The following is a 27,925-nucleotide window of genomic DNA, read 5'->3' on the forward strand; positions in this document are numbered from 1 at the left end:
TCCACAACTGTGAGATCCTTCTTAGGAAGAACTGAAGGACTGGAGGACTCAGGCCCCAACATGCCTTTCTTGCTGCTCTGTCCTAATTGAGAAAACAGCCTCTAGGGTTTCACCTGCCCTCATCCCATGCACATAACTTGGAGCAAAGTGAGAGGGCTCCCGGGCCTGTCTTTGGGTTTAAATCATGTTCCGTGTACAGTTATGTAGAAATACTGTGGTCCTGAAACACAAAGGTGTATCTCACGGTTCTCCCCGAGTGGAATCTATCAGAAGCCCTGTTGTAACCAGTGGGCCTGCTCTCTTTCTCTGGTTTTGTGGAATTGTGTTTCAGTTAGTCCTGAAGAATTTATCCAGGTACAACAGGCAACATTAGCGATGGCACAGACACCGCCTTTTTCTGCTCTGCTAATCTGTCATCAGGAGAAATTCTGTCTAAAACAGCCTCAGCAAGCGAATTTAAAGATTTATTTTTGAACAGCTGTTGCTTTGGCAGTACATTCAGCTATTTCTCCTAAAGTTCTAGACAAATTTCTGACCATATATTTATTTATGCTGACAACCGACCATGGAATAAAATTCTCAAACAGCCCCCCCCCCCCCAATTCCTTCATTGTCAGAAACATTATCAGGCAATTCTAGTTGTAATCTGTGATGTAAATTTAAGAGTGATGTCCAATACTGAGATTCTGACTAAATGTGTAATGAAATAGGCATAACCAATGACCTGACCGTGTAATACCTTTTAAGTTGATAAGGATTTAAGCAATGTATTCCCCATAGATTTTTCTGCCAAGTGCAATTAAGAATAAATCATAATGGGGCACAGATCATGGAGTTATGATAACAAGACTGATTGAGCCAAGAATCTGAAAAATGTGAGCATTTAACAAGGTAGGTGGAGTAAAATTATATTGGCATAAGTAGTAAAAGTTCCATAGAAACAACTGTTGAAACCTGGGATGCTTGGCAGGCTTAATGTTCCATATTACAAATGTTACCTCTTAAATCTCTACAGGTTTGATTGATTAGGTGAGAAGTTCTAGAAGGAGTTCAGGAAAGTCTTACCCAATATGAAGGTTTATTCTTACAACTGATATTCAGAGTTAGGGGAGAAATGACTGAGAAGAAATTGGTAATTAAATGTTCTAAAGGACTTTTAGGCTTCTGAACAGAGAAAGGCTTCTTATGACAAATCCAACAGTTTGTCAAAATTTCTCCATATGCAAGGGATTGGGATATGTGAATTAGGCAGTTATTCCTTCCAGGAGAAACTAAAAAGAAAAAGGAAACAATAACTATTGTATCAGGTGTTTGGTCTCCCTTACTAATACCTTTTATATTTCTTGTTTGAGCAATAGACAGAGATTGATAGAAATATATGCAAAAAGAGAATAAGTCCAAAAACTAGCATTGTAGTTGCAATGTACTCTGCAAAGAAAGGATTCTTGGGATACATTCCAAAACCACCAATTAATAAGGTGAACATGTTTTAGTGGGGCAATTAGCATAAGAAAGGCAATATTAAAAAAATTTCCTGAAAGGTAGGCATCTAAATTTCAATAGCAACACACAATGCAAGAGTTTTACAATTCAGGCTCTTAGGAATATAAGAGTTTCCAGGTTAATTAACACATCTATTAACTTAGTGTGTGTGTGTACGTGTGTGTGTGTGTGTGTGTGTGAGGTGAGAAGGCTTAAGATCCACTCTCTTAGCAATTTACAATTACACAATTGAGTATATGTATATGAAACCATATGTAATCTTTAAATACATTTTTATTAGTTAATTATAGCTCAATAAAGCTGGGGGGAAAGGGTTTCCAGAGGCATCTCAAAACTGATCTAAATTAAATGTGCTTCCAGTGTAAAATGTACACCTGAGAATTTAATGAACACATCTCACACCCTGTGGTTAGCCTGGGAAGAGTCCGTGCACCCAGCCTAGGGTTTCTGGGTTCCAAGTTCCCACCAGATCCAAGTGCTCTGGAATTCTTACTAAAAGGAACAATGGGAGGGGATGGGTAGAAGGCTCAGTGCTGTCAAGGATCAAAGATTAAAACAGAGCCAGACACTTTATTACAGATGGTGAGATCACATTTAAGTGTCCATGTTTCTAAATAAGGCTCACGGTTCCATGAGTGACCTTATAGCCTTCCACCAAGCCCTTGAGCCCCAGAGGACGCAAGACCCTCTTCTGTCAACCAAGTGTAAATGAATGAGGAGGCTTTGGCTGGAAATAAGTAATAATATTCAAGTGCCTTTTCGTTTACAACTTGGAAACATAGCTAGGCAAAATCCCAGAAGTGTTCCAAAGAAGACATAGAAGTTAAGAGGTCACAAGTTGGGGGAAAATCTGTGCTGCATTCTTAGCCCTAGGATTGGTCCAGGAGGGTTATCAGTCAGATGTCAGGAGGCCTGGAGGAGGGAGGCCAGGTGGGCTGGAGGACGGGCGCCAGGAGGTCTGGTGGCCTCCAGAGTCCTTTAGAAGATAATTCCAGGGTTATCTGCCAGTAAATAAACGTCCGGGTATTGACACAGGACTGGAAACTTCAGAAGTTTAAGCTCCCAGGCAAGTTAGGACAAGGAAAAAAGATCATTTCCTCAGGCCTCAGCCTTCATAACGTGAATAAGTGAGCAGCTCGGTTGAAGTGACTCCATGGGACCCGTACTCTCCCTGTCCTCGCTCCTTCCCTCGCTCTCCACCAGCCCTGCCCCGGGCCACCCTCCTGCCTGCACTTCCTCGCTGATCTGGAAGTTGACCGAGGAACGCTTTGTGCTCACCGACGCCTCGGTGGGTCCCCAAGAGCTGGGGGAACGAGGAGGCAGCCCCGGGCCGGGAAAAACTTCGGTTTCCAGCCGCGCGCGCCGGGCTGAGTCAGGCCCTCGCCCACCTGCCGGGGCGCGCTCTGCGCGGGAAAGGCGCCTTGGGGCCGGCGGCCGGTCGCGCGTGGGGGCGCGGCCTCGGCGCGGCTGAGGAGGGGCGCCGCCGGGCAGGTGGGCGGGGCACGCGGCGGCCCGGCGCGCACGTCCCTTCCGCTGCAGGCGTGCTCGGGCTCTGCTGTCGCCGCGCCGCGCGTGCGGGTCCTGGCGGCTCGGCCGAAGCCTGTGATCTGCTCTGGCTGTGGAAGGGCGCGGCGAGACCCCGGAGATCCGGAAATGGTGAGTGTGCGGGCCGGGTCCTGAGAGGAGGATGGCGAGGCTGGTCGGCCCGGCGGTGGCCAGCGGGCCTTAACCTCCGGGGAGTGCGGACCTCAGTCCCCTCGGGCTCGCAGCGTCCCGGCCGGGCCGGCAGCGGGGACCCCGACGTCCTGCCCCTTCACTGCGCGCGGACTCTTGTCCCCCCCCCCCCGCCCGAGCCTCGCCGGGCAGCTCTGCGCCCGCAGCCCCGCGTCTCCCCAGATGGTGCGGTGACCACAGGGACGGTCATCAGGGGACAGTCGTGACTTCGTCTGCATGGTTCGAGTGTGGGAGGAGCTGTGGCTTGCGGGGTACCCAGTCCGCCCTTTCTCCCCAAGGGTGACTTTTTTCTTTTTTGTTTTCCAAATGTTTGGGGCGGGGGTCTCAGATCCGAGAGCCTGTGCCCCAGGCTAGCCTTTCCTGTGACTGTCAGCAAGTCCCCGACTCCTCACACCCTTCCCTCGTTCCCCGGCGACCTCCCTCTCCCAGTCACAGCATCGTCACGGCGAGCTTGGCCCTCCCGCATATATTTCCAACAGACCCGGTATTTTAATATTTTATCCCTGTCCAAAAAATGAGTTACGATGACTCATCTTTAGAGATTTCTCTCTGTCGCGGGTATTTGATACGAGGGACAGCCTGGGGTACCCGCCTGGAAGACCTTGTTTGGAATCCCGCTCCTCTCCCCAGGACCTTCCCTGCGCGCAGGCGGCCGCCCGCCCCGAGCCCGCTGCTCGCGGGCGCCTCTCCGCAAGTTTCCCTGGGCCTCGCGTCCAGTCGGCACCGCCCCTCCCTGGCTCACCCGCTCATCTAACTTTACGTTTTCAACCGGAGTAAAATATTTTGTATCATTAGAGTTTGAAAGACAGTATAAAATATCCCCAAAGAGCCAGGAAAGAAGTGAATTTCAGAAAAAAGGCTCCAAGATTCCATTCCATTTATACAGAACGCTTCTCTCACTCTTTCTCCCCTTGAGCATGTGTAGTAAGGTCTCGAGGTCTGTTTTTCACTTTTGGGTGTTTTCAAGTAAAATTTCAGGGCTTCCCTTTGCAGGGCAGAAGTTTCAGTCTGATTATAAGACTAGTAATTTCCCTCTAAATAATAATTAAGTTGTGTTTTTTTCCTGAAAGGAATAGATATTTGTGGGGTTTTTTTGTTTTGATTTTTGGTTTTTTTAAAGTTGAGCTAGTATAAGTGCCTCACAATTTTCTTTCCATAGAAAAGCTGGTTTTAAAGCCCTGGGTGGTGTTTCTAAGTGGTTAGAGCTCTGGCCCTCTACCCAAAGGTAGCCTGTTGGGTTCCTAGTCAAGGGCACCTACCTGGGTTGCAGGTTTGATCCCAGCCCGGAGTGTGTGGGGGAGGCAACCAATCGATATGTCTCTCTCACATCGATTTTTCTCTCTCTCTCTCTCACCCTCCCTCCCTTCCACTCTTTCTCTAAAAAAAAAAAAAAAAGCTGGTTTAAATCATTTTGCTGGATTGTTCAAACACTGGGTGTGTGTCAAGGTGGAGCAGAGGCTTGTGGTCTGTGAGCCAACCTAAGGCCCCTTTAAGCCTGCAAACGGAAGTCCTTAAAGGCCCAGGTGCTCTTTCTGAGGACCCTCTCCTGCAGGTGTCCTACCTGCTCACACCCACCATGGAAGGAGCCTTTATACTGAGAAGCTATACCCCTGGAAAGCTGGGGAGCATATGCACATGGGGGAGGGGGTGATGCCCCTTTTGAGGTTTTAGTTGTAGTTCCCCTGGGCCTATTTCTAGGTTGGAGTTTTACATCCACAGTGCAGGTGCACTCAGTGTGTAATTCATGCATACTGAGAAAGTCTGAAAGTCAGGAGTCTGTGTCCTGGGATAGGGTTTGTGAATTTGGGAGTTCATTTGGATCAGAACCTGACACTGAATCCAGCTAGGCATTTCCTCACTGTGAGCTGAGCCCTGAGAGAGGAAACATTTCCATTATTCCCCAGGGGGAGGAGGTGTTGGGGCTCCCAGACTTCATTCCTGGGGCTGCTCAGGTGTCCCTCTCCTCCTTCCCAGGGGCTGTTCCACTCCAGGGGTTCTGTGCCGACCTGGAGAGTCCAGAATGTGGGACCTTCTGAATGTGGTCTTCCTTCTGTACTGGGGGAAGCAGGCTGCTCATCTGAGCTAATACCAGTGCCTGTGTTTCTTTACTTTGGATCCTTTATCCATTGAATAGTGCAGCCTTTCACTCTGGTTTCCCTGAGCTCTTTGTAATTTTATTCCCTGTGTGAGAAATAACACTTTTAGTGTCTTGGGTTTCATAATGTAAATTGAGCCTCGGCTGGTATGGCTCAATTGGCTGGAGCATTGTCCTGTACACCAAAAAGGTGTTGGTTCGATTCCCAGTCAGGGCACATACCTATGCTGTGGGTTCAGTCCCCAGTTGGGGCGTTTGGAAGGCAACTGATCGATGTTTTTCTCTCTGGAATCAATAAAAAATGTTGTTGTTTTTTTTAAAAAAGAATGAATAAAGTTAGTTGAATCAAATAGGATTTTTAAAAAATGTAAATTGATTGAGAGAGATAATGCTGGTGGAACTAAGTAGAATTTCGGTACCTTTTAGGCTAGAAAACCTCAAGATGTGAGATGAATGTATTTAAGCTCTCAGGCCCATTTTTAATTTTTATATTAATGTTTGTAATTGATTTGAGGTAAACAAATCAAAGCTTTTTAAATTTTTAAAAATTTTACTATGTTTAAGCAGCTAAACCTAAACCCAAATTGCGTCATAATATGCTACATATTTTTGAAAATACCTTTATGTGAGATTAAGGACAAATTTGGATGCAATTTGTCCTTCAGTTAGCAAGAGATTTAAATTTTTTCATTTTGTATGGTTTCCACTTTATAACCATTAGTATTTAACAGAATTAAACCTTAGAATGGTTTCCTATGTAAAGAAGTTATAATGAAAGAAATACTAGTAGATAATAAGACAGGGTATGTATAAATTTCTGTGTTTATCTTAAACAAATCTGTAAAATAGAAAAGTCTAACTTAAGAAAACTCACCACCCACATTTCCTGGTTTCTCCAGTAATGTTACTCCAGCCACCCCCAAATACAGTTTTCATTATTTCTTGAGCATCTTGTTGTTGTTGTTTAATTTAAAAATAAGCCATTGCAAATGCATATTATTCTTACCCGTGTTTGTCCTTGTAATGAACAGTCAGACTCCGAACTGTTTGATATTTGCTGACAGCCTAAGCCTCCGATTCCCTCTTCCCTTGTGTCTACACCTGGACAAGCTGATGAGAAAATTTGGGGCTCCCTCCTCTGGCACTGGCTTCAGATTCTAAGCACACAAGCCATTGTCTGTGTGCAGAACTCTTGTCCTCGCTCCACTCCTGAAAAGATCCTTTGCTTGACCAAATTTTAGTCAGGCTCCTGAACTTTCTCCCAGGCCTATTTTTGCATATCCTTGTAAAACCCAGTTTTAGCAGGAACCCTATGAGTGAGGTGATCCAGAACCCCTCACCCTCCTATCTGACCACCCTCCTATCTGACCAGGTTCCTCCTCTACCACCATCAGGTGATGTCCTATCACCCTGGCCTGTCTGTAGTAAGAATCCTGTTTGGTCAGTCTAGCAAGTACCTCCTTACCCCTGGTTTTTCTCTTAGGAATTTTCCATCCGTTGACCCCCACCCTGCTCTCTGGCTGTGAATTCCCACTTGCCCATGCTGTACTCAGAGTTGAGTCCAATCTTTGAAAGAGCCCTTTCTCACTCACTGTAAAATCCCACAGCAGTGGTCTCTATACTATCTCAATGGTTCTAAACAAATTCTGCCTTACTGTCTTTGATAAATATCATTGATTATTTTTACTGTATCATCCTGTAGCCACAATAAAAACCCAGAGATCTCAGTTATGTGACTCATAACTTTTTCTCCCCTCTGTGTGTGTGTATGTGCCACCTTGCAGGTGACCATAACAGTTGGTTATGTGAGCAGCATGTCCTGACATGATCACCATTGTGGGCCTGTCTTCCTCTTGCTCTGACTTGCTCACCTGCTCTGCTGTCTGGTGGTCACAGGACCCACTGTTCTAAAATATGTCATGCACATTTGGGAAGCTCTGACTCGTAAACTAAACTTATATTAAGTCTTTGGAACTTTCAGATTGGCTTCACAAGAAGGGACCCCAAAGACCTTATCCCCGGTCACTTAGTATAACACAGTGTAATGTAACCAGGGCCTGGAAGGATTGCAAGCATAAAAAACGTGTTTGGGAACAAGTGATATCTCCAGCGCTTCTCCTTTAACTGTCCCTTTTGGTCTGATCTTAAGCCTGGAAAGAATGGATGACACCTCACACTGGATAACCGCCATCTCAAGGCTGTGATCTTAGGAAATAAGCCCTTATTCCCAGTCCCCAACATTATGGAAATTACTGCCTCCACCCACTCAGCATCTGGTAAATATCCTGTCATCGCAGATTTGACTGTGTTTGTTCTGCTCAGTACCTATGTCAGCAGCCTCTCAGCTGCACTTAGCCTTCACTGCTGAAGGGCCATAATGCACCTTGTCCTGGTTACCTTTAGGGGACCTCAGCACCATTGTCAGCACCCACAGTGTCTGCAGACAGTCTGAACTGCAGGCACCTTTCTCCATGAGCACAAGTTGTGTCCACACCACTGGGGAAGCCATGTCCTCAATCACTGCCTGTTACTTTCTCTCATGGGGGGAATTCTGGACCAAGGGGTCTTGACAATAAGCTGTGCCACCTTTGGGGAGGAATGATGCTGGTAAAGTGAAACTGTTTTTACCCTTGTTACGGTGTCTGTTTTCAAATTTTTTGTTCAGTGGTGTACAGAAACTTTTCCACTGGACTCACAGACTTCCACAAAGGTTCTCTCATCCGTGGCTGGTTATCAGAATCAATGTACTCTGGGTAGATGACTATAGAAAACTCCTATTCAGCCATCTTTCTAAAGTAACCCTCTTATGGACTCATGTTATTTAGAAGTGTGTTGTTTAATCTCTAATTATTTAGAAGTTTTCTGACTAACATTCTGTTATTGATTTCTGAATTAATACCTCTGAATTAATACCTCTGTTGTCTCCAAGCATATATTGTATGATTTCTCTTTTTTCAAATTTGTTAAGGTGTGTTTTGTTTTTCAAAATGTGTCCTGTCCTGTCTTGGTGAATGTTTTATTTGAACCTGAGAAGAATGTGTAATCTGCTGTGTTTGGATGACACATTGCATGGATTTTAGTGAAATCCACTTGTTTGATGGTGCTGGTTAATTTAACGATTCCTTCCTGGTTTTCTGCCTGCTGGAACTCCTAATTCCTGATGGAAATGGGTGTCAGAGTCTCCAACTCTAATAGTGGATTCATCATCCTGCAGCACTCTCAGTTTTTCCTTGTGTATTTTGCCTGCATTCTGTTGTTATGCACATACACACTGAGTATTACTGTGTCCTCTTGGAGAACTGACCCCTTTGTCATTGTGTAATGCCCCTCTTTACCTCTGCGAATTCTACTTGCTCTGAAATCTTGCTCTGAAATTTGCCAGCTTTGCCAGCTTTCTTTTGTTTAGTGTTGGTGTGCTGTATCTTTTGCCATTCTTTACTTTTAATCTGTCTTTACATGTGATTCTTGTAGATAACATAATTGTTATTTTATTGTCCTCTGTGACAGTTTTCGTCTTTCCTTTATTTAGACCATTGACTTTTTAAGTGATTACTTATATAGTTGGATCAATCCCTAGTATATTTCTCTTTTGCCTTTTCCCTTGTTCTTTGTTCCTTTTTGTCTTCTGCTTTTCTTGGGCTTTTTTTTTTTTCCTTTATTGGGCATTTTACCTGATTCTATTCTCTTTTCAGTATATCAATTTTACATTTTTTTAGTAGTTGGGCTTGAGTTTGCAGTATGCATTTACAACTAACTCAAGTCCTCTCCAAGGTAACACTACACCTCTCTACTGGACATGTAGGGTCCTCATAACAGTATTCCAAATACTCCCTTTCTGTCCCTTGTAACATTGGCATCCTTCAGTTCACGTAATCTATCAGGTATAATTATTGAATGTGTTGTTGCTATGACTACTTTGAATAAAGTGTTCTCTCTCAGAGTAAATAAAAATAAAATCATTGTATTTTACCTCTATTTATTCTGGCTTTAACATCCTACCTTTATCATCTACCTTCTTCCTAACAAATTTCTGTTAAATTTTTTTTTTTTTGCAGAACAGGTGTCCTGGTGATAAATGTCCTCATTTTTGTTTGTCTCAGAAGGTCTGTATTTTTCCCTAACAGCATAATTTTGCTCAACACAGAATTCTAGTTTAATGGTTATTCTTCCAGCACTCATTATTTTATAAAAGTGTCTTAGGGCTCATGTGCTTTCTGAAAAGAATTCTGATTTTGTTCTTACCTTGGTTTCACTGCAACCAAGATTTTGTCCCGCAGCTTTTTTCAAGATTTTTACTTTGTCTTTGATTTTTCTCCAGTTTGAATATGATATTTCTAGGTATATATTTTGGGTTATTATCTCGTTTGGTGATGTTTTAAGCATGCCAGCAGGGATCAGATAAGGAACCTAAGGACTGCCACCAAGAAACTGGTTTGCACCAGAAAAATGCAAGATGGCTCCTGAAACCCCTTCTCAATCAAATTTTTGACAAACTTTTCATTATTAGCATACAAAAAATTATGCCCAGGCATGGAGATTTAACATTAAAATGACACATGCCATGTATGGCTAGGCATGTTTCAAGCATGTTTGAGAAATGCACATGTTCCCTTGGAAATCTGAAAACTTTTTACCCTTCCTCAGGAATTCCCACCCCTGAACCCACCTACCTGCCCCCAGACTTTTTAATACTTTCTTAAACCCCCAGAATCTTCGAGAAGGAATCATTAGGGCCTTTGATTATCCTTTTCTATTCCTTGGCCAAGAAATAAAGTTTCTGACTTGCTTTGTCAAATAGGTCTTGTCCTATTGATGTGAGCGACGCTAGGCAGAAGGACCAAGATTTGGGGTCCCTGACAGTTTCTCACCAAGTATGATGTTAACTGCAGGTTTCTTGTAGACAGTATTCCTCCAGATGAGGACGTTCCCCTGTATTTTTAGCTTGCTGTCATAAATGGATTTGGGATTTGTTAAATGCTTTTACATTTTCACTTCCTTCTTTTTTATTTCAGATATAAATTATTTCTGTCTTTGTTTTTCCCCTCAGTTTTTAGAGACTTTTCTAAATTTTATTAAACTTTTCAAACAACCAGCTTTTGGTTGTGTTAATTTTTCCCCCAATTGATTTTCCATAACTTTATTCAATTTTTAAAAGAATTTTTATTATTTTTTAATTATGTGCTTATTTTGGGTTTAATTTGCCTTTCTTTTTCTAATTTGGTCAGATAGAGGCTTAGATCATTGATTACAGATTTTTTTCCCAATCTTATGCCTTCAATGCTATAAATTTCCCTCTAGGTTTTACCAGTTGGGGACTGGGCCCAGAGCAAGTCTGCCTCCAGCCAGCTAGTACTATGTGGGTTGTTGACTTCATGCAGGAAAGATTTCATGAGATGAGTCCAAGTGATTTTGAGAGTACATTTATTAAAGCTGGGGACAGGAAACGAAGGAAGGGCTTAGTATAGAAGAAGCTACAGGAGAAAGCCTAGGCAGGGCTGCTGTTAGCTCACTGAAAAGTCAGAGAAAAAAAGGGACCCTGGAAACAGGTTCAGGGGATAAGCCCAGGGCAAGCTGCTGCTTCCTGCTGCTCCCCTGGTTGCTAGTCTTGTGGGGACCCTTAGAGTTTAGAAGAAAGAGAGCAGAGATACAAGGTTAGAGATACAAGAAAGAGACAGAGAGTTCCAGCAGGAGCATGCCATGGGTCCTTTGTCTTGAGGCTTTTAATCTTTCTTTAGGGGAGGGTCTTAACAGAATACTTATTTGCTTATGGTGTGTTCTTTGATATGTTGAATCATCAAAATGTTTGGATAGAGGGGCTGGGGTTACTCTCTGGTTAGTTTCATTTTTAAAGATTGTCATCAAAGAGGGACCTGGACTGAGGCCGGTCTGCCCCGGCATGGTCTGGAATGTGCAAACCATTTGCTCCTAAGTGTCCTTGGTTAGGGAAGACAAAACTGTGTGATTCATTAGCTGGCTGTAAATTGCTCAAATTATTTGGCCTTGTTTAATTATTTTGTTTCAATTTCCCTTATTCCACTTGTCAAAAATTTTTCCTAATTCTTAATATCCTGCCTCATAGGGACTGTTTTTGCTACACCCCACAACTTTTGGCAATTTGTATTTTCATGTCAATTTATTACAAAATAATCTTAATTGCTCTTGAGAGTTCTTCTTTTATCCATGAGTTTGTCAACACTAAAATATCCAAACCTATGGAAAATTTAATAAGCATTTATTAGATTTTATTTGAGCCAAACCAAGGACATGTCTGGAAGCGTGATTTCAAGGGTCTGAGAAAATGCTCTGGACAGGGCAAGTTTTGCAGTTCTTTTTATGCATTGGGAAATCAAAAGAGAAAAAGTAAAAAATATCGCATGAAATCCATTGGTAGTAGATTAAAAAGGTGAGGAAAAGACGTGGGAAATTTTTATGATTGGATAAAAAGCACATTACTTTGGAATAATATACAGGCAATAAACTCATGTGCTTCTGTGAGGGGGTCTGGAGGAAAGGATTAATTTGGTATTTCAAAGGTGTGTTAACTTCAATGCACAAAAACCATGGACAAGGCTTGCTTAAGGCAAAAATAAACCTTGTAGGAAAGAAGTTACAGGCCTAATAGTGTGGTGATTGCGGGATGCTGGTGGTGGTGGAGGTGCAGTAGGGCCTAAGGGGGATAAATGGTGATGGAAAAATAAAATAAAATATTTTAAAAAATTTTTAATGAAGTTATAGGCCTGAGAAGCGACTGCCCTCTGTGATCTGATCGTCCTGTGAGGTTGCTTTCGGTTACTGAGCTTGTCAGGTTTCCTACCTAAGCGCACATTCATGCCCAGACTACTGAGGAGTCTGTAGTTTCACCGTGAAGTAGTTGAGAGTTTCCTTCGGGTCTCCGGTCCTCACGCCAGCTGTCAATCAGGCAGAAAGGGGGCTGCTGTCCAATCAGGGGCACTGCTGGGGCAGGTGGGTGGGGCTACACACCTCACAGACTGGACGTCAGAACTGTCCCCTTCCCTTAATGGTCCCCGGTGGCTCTGTGACAGCATCGGTGCTACTGTGTGATCTACAAAGTTCGTGGGAGTCTAGGAGGGCCTAGGAGACCCGGGAAACCTAGGTATGGTGAGCGGAGGGCCAGGGTCAGAGATGGGGAGGGGCCCGGAAGGACCAGCCTTTCCACCGCCAAATCCGGAGTCTGCAGACCTCGGTCCCCTTCAGCACACAGCGTGGGGGCTAAGCTGGCAGCCGCCCCCGGGTGTCTTGCCCAGTCGCTGTGCTGAGTGACTTTGGCCCCAGGCCCACAGCCTCTCTGGGAAGCTCTGCGCTCGCAGCCCCGCATTTCCCAAAATGTGCGGTGACCACAGGGAGGGTCTGACCTGGCCTGGTCTCTGGGCTTGTACGTGAAAGCAGCTGCGGTCTGTGGCGTCCCAGCTTCTCCTTCCTTCCCAGGAGTGCTCCTTTTCCCCGAGTTTTTCAGATGTTTCGGGAGCAGGATCTCAAGTAAGTCCATGACACTGTCACCCCAGTTTAGCTCTTTCTGGGGCTGGCAAGACGCACACAAATTTCCAGTTTCCTTTCCTCATTCCCGAAGGCAAATAGCCGTCTTTGAATCAGGGTGTCATTATCAGTTATTGGTCGTCCAGGGTGCATTTTGAACAGACCCAATATTTTAATTGTTTATATATTTTTTAACAGTAATGGTATGTTCTCTTTTAAAAAAAATATAAATTTTATTTGTCTGTGAATATTTTCTGAGAAAAAAATCCTAGAATAACTACCTGAAATATGTTGTGTGAAATCCCTGTTCCTCTCCCCCAGGACCTTCCCTGGGCACAAACATCCTATGGGAAAGCCTTTGGGTGGAGGTTCCTCATTTTTTGGAAAATTTTCTGAGTTTTCTCTTTTGCCAGCACTGCCCCTCTTTGGGTTTGTCATCTTGAAAACCTTTATTAACTGGTTTGTCTCATTTTTCCCCCCAGTGGGAATAAAATGTATTTAATCAATAGAGCTTGAAAGACAGTATAAAATAGTTCCAACCAGTCACAAAAGGTGAATTCTGAAAAAATTAGACATTCCAGTATTGCATTTTTATAGAGTTCTTGCACTCTTTTTTTCCTGAGAATGTCCTGTAAGTTTCAGAAGTTTGTTTTGCTTTTCTTTTGAGTTGTGGGCAAAAAAGAGGGGTGGTGTCTACGGCAAGTAACCTCACAAGGTAATCTGTTCACAAATTCCTAATCAGGCAGGTCATGGTGGGTGGTCACACCTCAGGCCTTTAACTTTTTTAGTGAAAGGTTTTACACCAGCCCTGTCCATTGTTCTTGTGCATCTAGGTTAACACTGTGCCTTTGAAATGCCAGAAGTAATACTCCTCAAGAGAGCACATGATCTTGTTAGTTATCCTATAATCCAATCCCTTCCTTGCTTTATCCTACCCTCATGTGATCTTCCTTATATCCCCTCCTTAATTTCAAATGCTTACTTTGGATTTAATAGTTCTTTTTACTGTTTGTAATTGGATGCTTATGTTAATAAGTATAGCTTTTTCTCTCTCTAGTGTTTGATGTCATAAATTACCCTTTGGGCATTGCTGTTGCTGCAGCCCACAACCTTTGATAAGTTTTACTTTTATTTCATGTAGTTCAAAATATTTCTTTTTCTCTTGAGAGTTCTTTGATTTCATGTGTTACTGAGAACTTGTGTGTTAAATAGTCACATATTTGGGGGCTTCTCAACTATTGTCCTGTTAGTGATTTCTAAATTAATGCCTGTGATGTGAGAGCATATTTTGTGTAATTTCTGTTCTTTCAGATTTGTTAAGGTGTATTTTATGTATCAGAATATGTTTTGTCGTTCCATGGGAACTTGAGAAAAATGTGTGTTCTGCTCTTATTGCATGAAGTATTTTTTAAATTACAATTAAATCCAGTTGTTACATGGAGCTGTTGAGTTTATCTCTGTCCTTGGTGTTTTTACGCCTGTTAGAATTTATTATTCATGATATGGGTTGCTGAAATCTGCAGCTACAGTGTGGAGTTTTCCATTTCTCCTTGCATTCTATCAGTTTTGCCCCCTGTATTTTACTTCTCTGTTGTTATGCACATACACTTGAAGATTGCTATGCCTTCTTGGAGAAAGGACCTCTTCATTATCATTTTAAGTTTAAATCTATATTATTTTAAATGAACTTGTCATGTTATAGTAATTATGATAAGAAATGCAAAGGATATTAATTGTATCTCAATTTATTCTTTTTTAAAATTTATCATATTCTTTCTGGTGAATATAATTTTTTTCAAAGTTGGTGTACTCATGACAAATTACCTCAATTTTTGTCATCAAAGACCTTATTTTCCTTTATTCTTGAAGGGTAATTTTGTTTGACACAGAATCCTGGAGTAGTGTTTTAGAAAAAACTATTTTACTTCAGTCTATTTTTACTTGAATGATTTCAGAAAAGAAATTTGATTTAATTTTTATCTTTGTTTCATAGTAAGGCATTTTCCCCTCTGATTTTTTTCAATATATTCTGTTTTTCTTTGATTTTTGCCTAATTTGAATATGAGATATTTGGTTGTCATATTTAGTATTATGTGAGCTCCCTGGGGTGACAGTTTTGCTGTCTCTCACAATTTTAGGAAAATCTCAGTGATTTTTTTCATGTTCTTTTCAGCCACATCCTTCCTCCTTCCCCTTATGCCCCACTTCTATAAAAGGTGATAAGAAAACCCATAGTGCCCCTTCCTTGTAGTTGCAAGAGATTGAATCCATGCAAACTCCTGCCCATGTGTGTGAACTCTCACCCTAGTGCACTTCTAACCTCAAAAAACAAGTCCATGAATTTTTTCCCCCCTCTCTCAAGCGATTTCATGCCTGCTGGAGATGACTGAGTCAGTCTCTCTCCAGAGACCTCAATTGTGGAAGTAATAGGTCCTTTCATACCCTATTGGCCATGTGTGCTGTCATGAGCTGAGAAATGCCCATGCCGAGGATGAGCTATCATGCTCCTTTACTCCAGTGGTGGGGGTGAAGGGTGATGTGTTAGAAATGAAAAAAGGAGAGCATTCTCTAGAGTGGCTGGCTGATCAGGAGAAATTTCCTTCTAATTGGGGAATAGAGGTTTGATGTTCTTTTGAAGGATAGCTCTGTTGACACCTTTATGTAATTTATAATGATGGGCAAATTCAGCATCAAACCATTGTGGACATCAGTGAACTCTCTTGCAATCTGCAGCTTCTAACCTGTTCCTCAGGGTCAGCAGGCCCCTAGACTGACAGTTAGAGTTGTGCTGGAAAGAGCACCCTGGCTCATTAGTATCTCAGTGTGTGTGCCTATGTGTGCCAAAAATTGGCTGGAAGCACCCTGATGCACATGAGGGTAGAGATTTTGTGGTCTAAGTTTTCCTGCCTTTTTCCTAATATCTGAGCTCTAAGTTCCAAATAACTTTCTAGATCATAAAATCATACAGAAAGAAGAAGGAAGAACTAAGTCTGTGATAAATATCACAGAAGGTAAAAGCAATGCTTCCCCACAAGAATATTTTTAGTCAGCCAGCTGCCTCAGATTATAGGCATACCGAGGAGATACTGCGCATTCAGTTCTAGACCATCACAGTAAAGTGTATGAGTCAATAATCAATTCTACAATTTTTGTGGTTTCCCAGTATATAAAGAAGTTCTATTTACATGATACTTCAGTCTGTTAAGTGTGCAATACTATATGTCTATAATGTCAGTGTACATGCTTTAATTAAAAAATACTGCCTGGCCAGGCGTGGCTCAGTGGTTGAGCATTGACCTAGGATTCAGGAGATTAAGGTTCGATTCCTGGTCCAGGCACATGCCTGGGTTGTGGGCTCGATCCCCATTCAAGGGCGTGCAGGAGGCAGCTGATTAACGACTCTCTCATCATTGATGTTTCTATCTCTCTCTCTCTGCCTTCCTCTCTCTGAAATCAATAAAATATATATTTAAAAAAAATACTTTATTGCCCTGGCCAGTGTGGCTAAGTGTTTCTCTCTCTCCTCCCCTCTCTTTCTCTCTCTTTCCCCCTACTTCCCTCTCTGCTGTCCACTCTCTCTAAAAATCAATGGAAAAAAATATGCTCACCATCATCTGAGCCTTCAGGAAGTTGTAATCTTATTGCTGGTGGAGGTTCTTATCTCCATATTGATGAAAACACAGTATCTGCCAAATGCAATAAATCGAGGCTCAATAAACAAAGTATGTCTGTTCTCTAACAGTCTGGAGAACTTTAGGACAGTATTGCCAGTTAGACTTTGTTATAGTTGGAATTCTACAAGCCTCTGGGACTGTTTGTTTTTGGTGATGAGAATAGAAGAAAAAGCTTCCAGTTCTTCACTTTGTTTTTATTCATCGAAACCTCATGCAGATGAGGTTTCATGGGGTGCTGTAAATAGGTAATAAGTAGAGAGATGAAAGGATTTTTTCACAAGGAACTGATGGTTTTAAAATAATAACATTTGTTTTATTTGTGTAGCAGTTCTGTCATTTCCTAGCATCTGAACCCTGCCATTAGCCAAAAATATGATGTAATGGGATTAGAGTAAAAATGTGTTGCTAATTTTTACTTGTTTATGATGGTGTTAATCATATAAGGAGTTAGGTGTTGATAGAAAATAAATTTTTGATGTTTAACTCATAGCATAAACGTTTGGAGATAATAGAATCATATGTATGTAACCTTCCAATAAATGAAGCCTGGGGGTCCAGTGCTGATAGTCTCACACATCCTACTCTACACGTATTGGGATGTTTTAGGACTCAGTGGCCTTTGAGGATGTGGCTGTGAACTTCAGTTTGGAGGAGTGGGTTTTACTGGATCCTTCACAGAAGAAACTCTACAGAGATGTGATGAGGGAAACCTTCTGGAACCTGGTTTCCATAGGTAAGGATGACAAGTTACCTTCACTTCCTCAATTAGAGGACAAACATTTCTTACCCTTCAACAATGTTCTAGATGTGTAATGTGGGCCCTATCCAGTTTTTCTTACTGGTTAGAGCATCATCCCACGGACTGAAGGGTCCCGGGTTTGATTCCAACCAAGGCATGTACCTCGGTTGCAGGCTCAATCTCTGGCTCCGGTCAGGGTGCATGTGGAAGGCAACCAGTCAATGTGTCTCTCTCACATCAATGTCCCATCCCCTTTTTCTCTCTCTCTCACCCTTCCACTCTCTCTGAAAAGCAATGGGAAAAAAAAAAATCCTCAGGTGAGGATTTAAAAAAAAAGTGTAATGTGTGAAGGGAGGACATTGGTAAATTAACTGCGCATGGTCACAGCTAATTATAGAATTAAAATCTAATAATTTTTCTATAGTTTCTAATACTTTGGAATGATTTCTGTGTGTCTGCATTATAGGTAAAAAATGCAAAGATGTTGATATGGAAGATCAGTACAAAAACCAGGGAAGAAAACAAAGGTGAGTCACACAATAGAAAGCAGGGTTTAACATAAAAAACCATTATGCTACAAAATTTTAAAAAGAAGCAAACAAAACAACCTCTGCTTCAAATTAATTACTTTTCAGAAATTTTCACCAAATTATGTTCTTATATATGACATAGATCTTCACCGTTGCAAACTAGTTCACATAAAAACAGCATTAATAAACCCTACATATGAATGTCACTGTTTTGATAATTGCAAGGTAAAGTTGTCTTTTAGAATTTTCAGTGTATTCTATTTCAAACAATATTGATAAAGCAGAATATCTAATATTTTGCTATAAATTATAAAAATATATTTCAAATATTCTCCTAATAAATATATAAAATCACTAATATATAAGTCACTAATAATGTGCTTGTTTTTTACAGAATTCAAATGGTAGAGAAACTCTGTAAAGGAGAAAAAAGTAGTCAACATGGAGAAAACTTCAGCTTTATTACAAATCTTAATGTGAAGAAGAAGACTTTTCCTGCAGTAAAACCATGGGAATACAGTGTGTGTGGGAAATTCTTCATGGATCATTCATCTAGTAATAGGCACACCAGCTGCCACACTGGACACAAGCCATCTGAGTATCATAAATATGGAGAGAAACCATATAAATGTAACATATGTGGAAGAGCTTTCACTTATCTTCAATGTTTTGAAAAACATGAACAAAATCACAATGTTGAGAAACCCTATAAATGTGAGGAATGTGGGAAAACGTTCATGTGGCTCAAAACCCTTCAAAAACACATGATCACACATACTGTAGATGCTCCTTATAAATGTAAGGTGTGTGCAAAAACTTTTAGTTCTTCAGCTTCACTGCAAATATGTGAAAGAACCCACACAGGAGAGAAGCCCTATCAATGTAAACACTGTGGAAAAGCCTTCAGATGTTATAAAAGTTTTCAGAGACATGAAAGAAATCACACTGAAGAGAAACCTTATCAATGTAAAAAATGTGGTAAAGCATTCATGTATCCCAGTTACCTTCGAATACATGAAACAACCCACACTGATGAGAAACCTTATGAATGTAAGGAATGTGGAAAGGCCTTCAGATCTTACAGTGCATTACAGCCACACAGAAGAACTCATGTAGGAGAGAAACCCTATGAATGTAAGGAATGTGGAAAAGCCTTCAGTAATTATAGGTCCTTACAAATACATGAAAGGTCTCACACTGGAGAGAAACCCTATGAGTGTAAACATTGTGGTAAAGCATTCAGTGCTCCCAATTATCTTCGAAAACATGAAAGAACTCATATTGCAGAAAAACCATATAAATGTAAGGAATGTGGAAAAGCCTTTAGGTTTTCTAATTCCTTACAAACACATGAAAGGACTCACACAGGAGAGAAACCCTATGAATGTAAAGAATGTGGAAAAGCCTTCAGATCTTCTGGTAACTTACAAACACATGAAAGAACTCACACAGGAGAGAAACCCTACAGATGTAAGGAATGTGAAAAATCCTTCAGATATTCCAGTTCTTTACAAATGCACAAGAGGACTCACAAAGGAGAGGAACCCTATGTATGTAAAAAATGTAGTAAAGCATTCAGATATCCCAGTAATCTTCGAATACATGAAAGAATTCACAGTGGAGAGAGACCCTATGAATGTAAGCAATGTGGAAAGTCCTTCATATCTTGCAGTTCCTTACAAACTCATGAAAGGACTCATACTGGAGAGAAGCCCTTTGAATGTAAACATTGTGGTAAAGCCTTTATTTCTCAAAAATCCCTTCAAAGACACATGAAAATGCATACTTAAATAACACCTTATCAATGCAAGGAATGTGGGAAAGGATTCACTTGCCTTAATTTGTATCAAAGATATAAAAGAATTCACACTGGAAATACTCTGTGTGGAATCTAAAGAACTTAATAAACTGATGAACAGAATAGATTCAATGACATGGAAGCATAGATGAGACTGACAAATGTCAGAGGGATGGAGGAGGGTGGGTGGGTGAGGGGGAGAGAGTAACCAAAGAATTTATATGCATAAATGCACAACCCAAGGACACGGACAATAGTGGGGAGAGGGAATGGGGAGGGGGATGGGATGGGGTGGAACGGGTCATTGGGGAGAAAAAGGGACATCTGTAATATTTTAAACAAAAATAACATTTAAAAATAAAAAATAAATACTCTGAATAAAAACAATTTTTTAAAATATATCATGCTGTTTCCTTTTTTTTTTGTTAATCCTCACCAAGGCTATCCCCCCCCCCCCCCAGGCCATTGATTTTTAGAGAGAGTAGAAGGCAGGGGAGGAGAGAATGAGAGAGAGAGAAACATGGAAGTGAGAGAGATGTCCATTGGTTGCCTCCCACAGGGGTGGATACCAGGCTGGGTATCAAACCTGCAACCCAGGTATGTGCCCGTGACCAGGAATCGAACCAGAAACCCTTCGGTGTGCGGGCGGACACTGACCACTGAGCAACACCAGCCAGGGCCTACCTCCCTCTTAGTTATATTTAATAGCTGTTTGGTTATTCATTTGGTCAAAGAAACAGCTAATTTTGTTTTAACATCTTAAATAGACTTCCCACAATTACATGGATTACTTTTCTAATTTTTATTTTAAACTGCTTACTTTGGGTTTAATTAGCTCTTTTATAATATTGTATGTTGGATGTTCATATTAATGATTATAGGTTTTTCTTTTTGCTAATGTGTTTGTTTGGTGACATAAGGGAACATTGGGCATTAGCCTTTGCTGCATCTCACAAATTTTTATGGTGTATTTTTCATGGAGTTCAAAATAAACTTTTTATTTCTCTTGAGACTTCTTTTTAAATTCCATATATTATTTAAAAGTGTCTTGTTGAATGACCACACATTTGGGGATTTTCCATCTAACTTGCTATTGATTGCTAGAGTAATACCTCTGTGATGTGAGAGCATATTTTGTGATTTCTGTTCTTTCAAATTAAGATTTGTTTTATGTCCCATGATATGTTCCAGCTTGGTGAATGTTCCATGTGAACTTGAGAACAGATTACAATTAATGTAAAAATGTCAAACCAAAAGAGTGAAATCACAGCCCAGAGGATGAAAGAAAATTTTGCAAATCATATATCTAGTAAGGGATATGTATCAAAAATATATAAAGAACTCTTACAACTCAATAATAAAAAAGTCAAATTACCCGATTTTAAAATGTTGCAGGATGAGTTGCTCTATGCTGGCTTCAAGCAGGACCACTGATGCTTTGCATGTGGGATGGAAAGTGGATTCCGAGTCTGTAACACTATCCACTAAAAGCAAAAAAATCAAGAGTTTCTGGAAGGAGGAGTTGGCCATGTTGAAATGTTATCCTGCTGCAACTATTTAGCTTTAGCTGGTGGTGGAAAAAAGCCAAAATACCCTCCCAAAAAAGTGATGATCTGGGAAGACCTGAAAAAGAGGACTTACTGAAATAGAATTTTCTACAGCAGTCAAAGCAGTCAAATTGCGGGAGAGAGAATTGTGGTTGTTTTGGATTCTATGATTAACGTGTTTACATTCACATACAATCCCTACCAACTGCATGTCTTTGAAACGTGCTATAACCCTAAAGGCCTCTGTGTCCTGTGCCCGAATAGTAACAACCTCCCTCCTGGCCTTCCTCGGGCACATATAGGGGCCACGTGCAGCTCATGGACCCGGCCAGCGCCAAGAAGCCTCCGTGGACATTCTTGCCCACCAGGGCCTTCTGAGCTGAGTTACTCTCAACCTGCAGGGAACAAGAATTGCAACTGAATCTGAAAAAGGACCCTTATAAGAATATTTAATACTTCATCAGGGCATTTAATCCAGGAACTACAAAGGATCTCAAGCAGCTAATATTTACTGTATTAACTTCAATCAGGACTCATCCCTCATCTGCATATTCAGTGACCACGGCACAGTGCACATTTCTGCTGCTGAAGATCCAAAAAGGAATAAACAGTCTAGTTTGGCTTCAGCCAGTTTCCTTCCAAAATACTTCAGTTCCAAGTGAAGTTTTTCCAAGTTTCGGGTTCCCCCAGATTCTTCATGCATTTGTGCCCCTGGACCAGAGCCAAATGCTGTCATTGCAATTTGTGCAGCCTACAGCTACTAAAAATTCCTGTTCAGCCCCAAGGGGGAGGATGTCTGCACGCATTTTCTAGAAATGACCCAGGACAAACTGAGACTCCTCGCCAGGAGTGCAATCAACACCCACAGCCCAGGGCACCCCAAAGTGCTGAGCATGTGGCTCAAAGTCCCTGCACTCTTGGGCCTTGTGGGTGATGGGCTGGAGGGACTGCCCAGGGACCTTAGTCTCGAAGCCATATCGGTAGTCTGTTTTCCTAAGAAGGCTTCGAATTTCCAGTATTAAAGGAAGAATAATCATTGAAGCACCACAGACACTCAGGTGGCTCTGAGCAGCCTGGCGGGACTCCTGCCTTGTTGCCTGTAGTTCAACTGCGACTGGACACCAGCTTTAATGATTCACCACTTCCTCGCACCTACAGCCCGGGCTCCATACAAACTTAGGGACTAGGTTGAGAAAAGGGTGGACAAATTGAAATTTGTTATTGGCAACAGATTCCATCGTTTTCACTGAGTTTATAATGGGGAGATGAATAGATGTGTAAATGTTAGTTCTTACATTATAACCAGATTTAAATAGAATAATGCCAGCAGCTTGCCTTAGAAAAGGAGGTAGGAATTTTCTCCTGAACATGAAGAGACACAGCTGTGTTAGAGAGCACAGGTGGGCATTTCCTTTGTGAGTCCCAGGGCGTGGTTCTCTGAGTGCCTGTTGTGACCCTGTGGTTTGGTCGTGTGTGTGTATGTGCTGACCTCTTGTCTCTCGGCTGGAGAGGTTGGAATTGAGGCAAAAGCCGGGCCTAGCCAGTGAGTAGGGCACTTTGTGCATCGCCTGGGGTCTCCTGGTGAAACTCCTGGTGAAAACTGAGTTTCACTCTTATGTGCAAGGAACAGAGTAATGGGTAGACTTTAAAAATTAGTCATAGAAGAAAGAGTCACTTAATTTAGAGGATTTGAAGGGAACATCTGACATCTCAACAAAGTGCAGCCAGTTGCCTTAGACGGCTGTTTCCACTTCCCTGTCTCACCACCTTTTCTCTCCCCAGTATTTATAACAAGAGCTGCACACGAACGTTTTGAGAATGAAAGGCACATAATAACAATTTTTTTTAGCACTTGGTAACTAAAATAGGTTATGGGGTCAATGTTGTTACTACTACTTGAGGTCTATATTTGATTTTCTTAATTTCCCTTTAAAGAAACATAATTTATGGTTTTGATTTCAGGTTGCAAACATTTAAAACCTGCAGCAGCAAGTTCTCCCTTTTGCTATGTAATCAACTAACTTTGTATGTGGGTTTCAATGCAAAGTATGCATGTTCCTTTTATGTGTATTTAATTGTGAAATTTAATTTCGCACACTTTTTAATGTTTCTTTTAAATAAAAGCGACTGATTTTGTTGTACTCTGTAAAAAAATAAAAAAATAAAAGGATGTAAATAGACATTTTCCCAAGGAAGATGTACGAATGGGCAAGAATACACAGAAAGATGCTAGAAATCACTAGTTATCAAGGAAATCCCAGTCAAAACCCCAGTAAAATATATCACAACCACCATGATGGCTGGAATCAAAGAGTGAGATAATAATTCATTCTGTGGAGAATATGGAAATTGGAACCCTTAGTCACTGCTGGTAGGATTATAAAATGGTACCGTAGTCACTTAGGAAAACAGCCTGGTAGGTCCTCAAAAATTAAAGCTAGAATTACATAGGACCCAGCATTTCATTCCGAGGTATATGCCCAAATAAAAATATATGTCCAAACAAAAACTTGTACATGTAGGCTTTTTGCAACATTATTCAGAATAGCCAAAAGCTGGAAACACACCAAATGACTATTAATAGATGAATAAACACATTGTGCTTTATTAGTACGATGGAATATTATTTGGCTGTAAAAAGAACTGAGGTTACCCTGCCGGGCGTGGCTCAGCGGTTGAGCTTCGACCTAGGATCCAGGAAATCAAGGTTCGATTCCTGGTCAGGGCACATGCCCGGGTTGCGGGCTTGATCCCCAGGGTTGCAGGCTCAGTCCCCAGTCGAGGGCGTGCAGGAGGCAGCCGATCAATGACGACTCTCTCATCATGGATATTTCTCTCTCTCCCTCTCCCTTCCTCTCTCTGAAATCAATAAAGATATATTTAAAAAAAAGAAAAAAGAAATGAAGTATCCATACATGCTACTTAATAGATGTTTCTTGAAAAAATTAAGCTAAGTTACTGAGCTTAAATTACCAAGACAGCATATTATATGATTCTATTCATATGTAAATTCAGAATAGGGAATTCTATAGAAACAGAAAGATTAGAGGACTGTGGCTTTGAGGTGGAACATGAAAAGATGGAGAATTGATAGTTAAAGGGTACAGGGGTTCTTACTGAGACTACAGAAACATTAAAAAATGTGACGCTTGTGTCTGTGAGTATACTGAAAATCACTGAATTGTACACATTAAAGGGATGCATTATATGGCATGTCTATTGTACCTCAATAAAGCCATTCAAACATATAAATAGAAGTTTTATACCAACATATTAAGTATATTGAGTTTTCATATACATCCCATTTTCCAAAATCTTTTATTTTTTATGTTGTTGAAAATAGAAATTCAGTTGCCTTACAGATATCATAGTGATTTACATTATAAAATCTCTAGGCACACACTCAAAAACTATTAAGAATAGCCCATTGGAGTGACTCGGTTGAGCATCGTTTTGCACACTGAAAAGTTGCCGGTTCAATTCTGGTCAGGGCACATACCTAGGTTGTGGGTTCGATCCCTGATGGGGGTATGTATGGAAGGCAACCAATTGATGTTTCTCTCTCACATCCATGTTTTTCTCTCCTCTCTATCTCTTCTCTCTCCCCCTCCTTTCCTCTCTCTAAGCATGTCCTCAGATGAGGGTTATAAAAACACAAAACTATAAAAGATAAATTTCCTCCTACTGTAAAATGTACACCTGTGAGTTTTATTGAGCACAGATCAAGCTTATGATTGTATACAGAAGAGTCCCTGCACCCACGTGGCGCTGCTGGGTTCAAATTTGCCACCAGATCCAAATGTTTGGGAAGCCATGGGACTCTTTAGCTTAAAAGCTGTGATGCTTGTATGTTGTCTGTGAGTATACTGAAAACCATTGAATTGTACACATTAAAGGGATGCATTATATGGCATGTCTATTGTACCATATAATGTAGTACTTTAGCTTAAGTACTACATGTTTAGAGGGGGAGATGGGATGGGTGGAAGCCTAAATGTTGTCAACAAACATCAGAATGGAGCCAGACTATTGCATATGGTGAGGTCATTTTTAAGTGTGTTTGTAAACATCTTTAAGTGTGTTTGCCAACCTCTGACCCAGGGAGGACCTTTGACCCTCTGGTCCCAGTCTGGCTTGGCCTGGGTGGCCCTTTTGCTGAGGACAAGCGCATGCAACATCTGAAATTCCCTATGCACATCTGTGTCCCCATTCAGAATAAGCTACAGGAAGGCACCACTATCCTTCTAGAACCAGGAAGTTTTGTTTAAAAGGAAAAGTCCCTGGGGTTGGTCACAGTACAGTCCTTGCCTTGGCGCCAGGGGTACCTTTGGTGGCTGAGGCCCCTCTTCCTGCCCCTTCCCTCCAACCCGGTGGACCTCCCACCTGCACAAGCAGGTTTAGTACTCAGACAAATACTTCCACGAGCACAGTGAATACAGGAATGCCATGTCACCCAAAGAACTTTTTCAAACAAGTATCCCAAACCCGTCTGATGTCTTACGTGTAGTGGAGGAGACTTGGTGTCCAGTGGAGTATGGGCTGGGTTCAGGACGCTATTCGTGAGCCAGAAGCACACACTTTTCTCTTTAGACAATCTCTTCCAAAAGATCAACAAAACTAAAGTATATCTGGGGATCGTCAAATCTTTTTCTCAAATTTAATATATATGTATATATGGTAGTATTCATTGGATATTTGAAAAAGTGCACAAACTGTTCATACATGTTCAAGAACTATTCGTCACAGCAACAGAGATCTGTTAAATGCAACTGCAAGTAGGTTACTGTAAAGTGTTTAATATAAAATTTCTTCTAGTCCCTTTTTCTCCTAATATAAGTGCCCGTTTGACTTTACCTTTTACTTTTGTTAAATAGTTTGTATATTGCATTAAAAAACCCCCACAAACTTCCCTGGAAGAGATGGTCCCGCCCACCAGCGGAAGCTGGTTCTGCTCAACCATCTGAGCCGTTTCCTTGGTTGTCACTCAGGAATAAGGGAGGCAGGTCCTCGCGAACTGTCCAATCAGGGGCGGAGCAGGGCAGGTGGGTGGTCCCACGTTCAGCGAACCCGTGGACGCTCCGGGCGGACTTGGAGCGGGTCTCACCTGCGCTAAACCGTGCAGGTACCTCAGCTGCGGCGTCGGTCCCGCTCTGACTCGTACCTGCCGCGGGAGCGGAGAGGACCACGCAGGGGGACCCCAGAGGCTGGGAAATGGTGAGTGTGCGTGGCCGGGAGTCCCAAGACGGGGACGAGGGGCCCCTTGGAACCGTCCGCGGCAAGACCCGTCCTCGCCCCGGTCAAGTCTGAAGTCTGCGGACGCGAGACCGCGCAGGACGCAGCTCCGCCCTGGTTTCCCGGATTCGCGAGTGGGAGGGGCTGTGGTCCTCTTAACCTCTGGAGTCCAGTTTTTTCCGGAGTTTTCGAATTGTTTGGAAAGCAGTTCTCAAGTGCAGGATCCTGCTCCCCCCGAGTTGGCTCTTCTTAGGAGTGGCATAAGCCTCCAAATCCTCCTCATTCCCCAAAGCCAAATATTCGTCTTCGAGTCACAGTTTCACTTTCCAAAAAGTAGTAAAGGCTATTTAAAAAATGGTAATTTTAAAAAATGATTTATATTTGTTGTGGCTATTTTACATGGAGGGAAGCCGATGATAACCATCTGAAAGACGTCGATGAAATCCTCCTTGGTCTCCCCATGACCCTTCCTGGGCACAGACATCCCAGCAGAAGTCATACGGGAGGTTGCTCTTTGGAAACTTTCCTGGGTGTTCTCTCTTGGCAGCACTGCCCCTTCCCTGGGTTTGTCACTTGAAAACAGTAATTTAAGTGTCATTTGGTTTCAATAAGGGTAAAAGTGTATTTAATTAATATAGCTTGAAAGACAGTATAAAGTAATTCCAAACCGGCAGCAAGGTTGTGAACTCAGAAAAAATTAGATATTGCAGTATTACATTTTATTTTTGTAGCATTATTTCACTCTTTCTTCCTGAGCATGTGTAGTAAGTTTCTGACGTTTGTGTTATTTTCAGAGTTTTAATATATAATTCCAGGGCTTAGTCTTGCAAAGTGGAATTGTGCAAGTTAGATTCATGAGAAAAGCCAGGAAGCCCTGGAAAGCTGGGGTTGCGAGGCGGGGTGGGGAATGGGGAACTCGGCAGGGAGGGGTGGGGTAGGGGCAGTGATGATGCCCTTTCTGAGGCTGTAGTTCTGGCTTTTTAGGTTTAGACAGTTTTAGGTTTTTTGTTGTTTTGCATTCAGATTATAGTTTGTGTACATTGAGAAAGTCTGAAGATGAGGTGTTTTATCTCATGGACAAATGGTTTATGAAATTGGGTGGCCATTTGGGTCAGAACCTTAAACTGAATCAGGCTCTGAGTTTCCTCACTGTGAGAATGGAAGCCTGGGGGTGGGAGCGGTTCCATGCTTACAGGAGAGGGGAAGATGTGTGGAGCTCTGAGAGGTCAGTCCTGGGGCTGCTCAGGTGTCCCCACCCTCCTTCCCTACAGACTGACCAACTCTAGGGGTTTTGTTTCAACTGGGGTTGTCTAAACTCCAAGTCTGGTGTTGACATAAATAAAGCCCAAAGTTGTAGAAAAATTTAAAAATGTGTTTATTTGGTCTAAACACAGGATAGGCCTTGAAACAAGATCTCAACATGAGACAGGCTAGTAAGTCAGGACAAGCAGAATAGGGAAACTGAGACAGATGGTTAAACAAGCATTTTGCAGCCACCTAGTAAATCTAGATGCCAAGCAGTTTGCAGCCAGCTAGTAAATCCTGTCTTCCCTAAACCAAGGACACTTGAGAGTAAATG

The 27,925-nt window shown here is 41.8% G+C and overlaps 1 protein-coding gene and 2 pseudogenes across 1 annotated transcript; all 3 read left to right on the forward strand.

Moving 5' to 3' along the window:
* Positions 1 to 3,025: 3,025 nt before the first annotated feature.
* Positions 3,026 to 19,966, forward strand: LOC107533258 (uncharacterized). Its single transcript, XM_087816744.1, has 4 exons — positions 3,026 to 3,159; positions 17,107 to 17,233; positions 17,706 to 17,766; positions 18,164 to 19,966. Exons 1-4 carry the CDS (start codon positions 3,157 to 3,159, stop codon positions 19,557 to 19,559), a joined length of 1,587 nt encoding a protein of 528 aa, XP_087672870.1. The 5' UTR covers positions 3,026 to 3,156; the 3' UTR covers positions 19,560 to 19,966.
* Positions 19,967 to 20,017: 51 nt separating this feature from the next.
* LOC107533257 (WD repeat domain phosphoinositide-interacting protein 3 pseudogene) lies at positions 20,018 to 23,116 on the forward strand (annotated as a pseudogene).
* Positions 23,117 to 25,092: 1,976 nt separating this feature from the next.
* On the forward strand, positions 25,093 to 26,041 carry LOC107533209 (cyclin-dependent kinases regulatory subunit 2 pseudogene; annotated as a pseudogene).
* The last annotated feature ends 1,884 nt before the right edge of the window (positions 26,042 to 27,925 follow it).

This window comes from Miniopterus natalensis, chromosome 4, assembly GCF_054644295.1.
Source record: "Miniopterus natalensis isolate mMinNat1 chromosome 4, mMinNat1.hap1, whole genome shotgun sequence".
Taxonomy (NCBI): Eukaryota; Metazoa; Chordata; class Mammalia; order Chiroptera; family Miniopteridae; genus Miniopterus; species Miniopterus natalensis.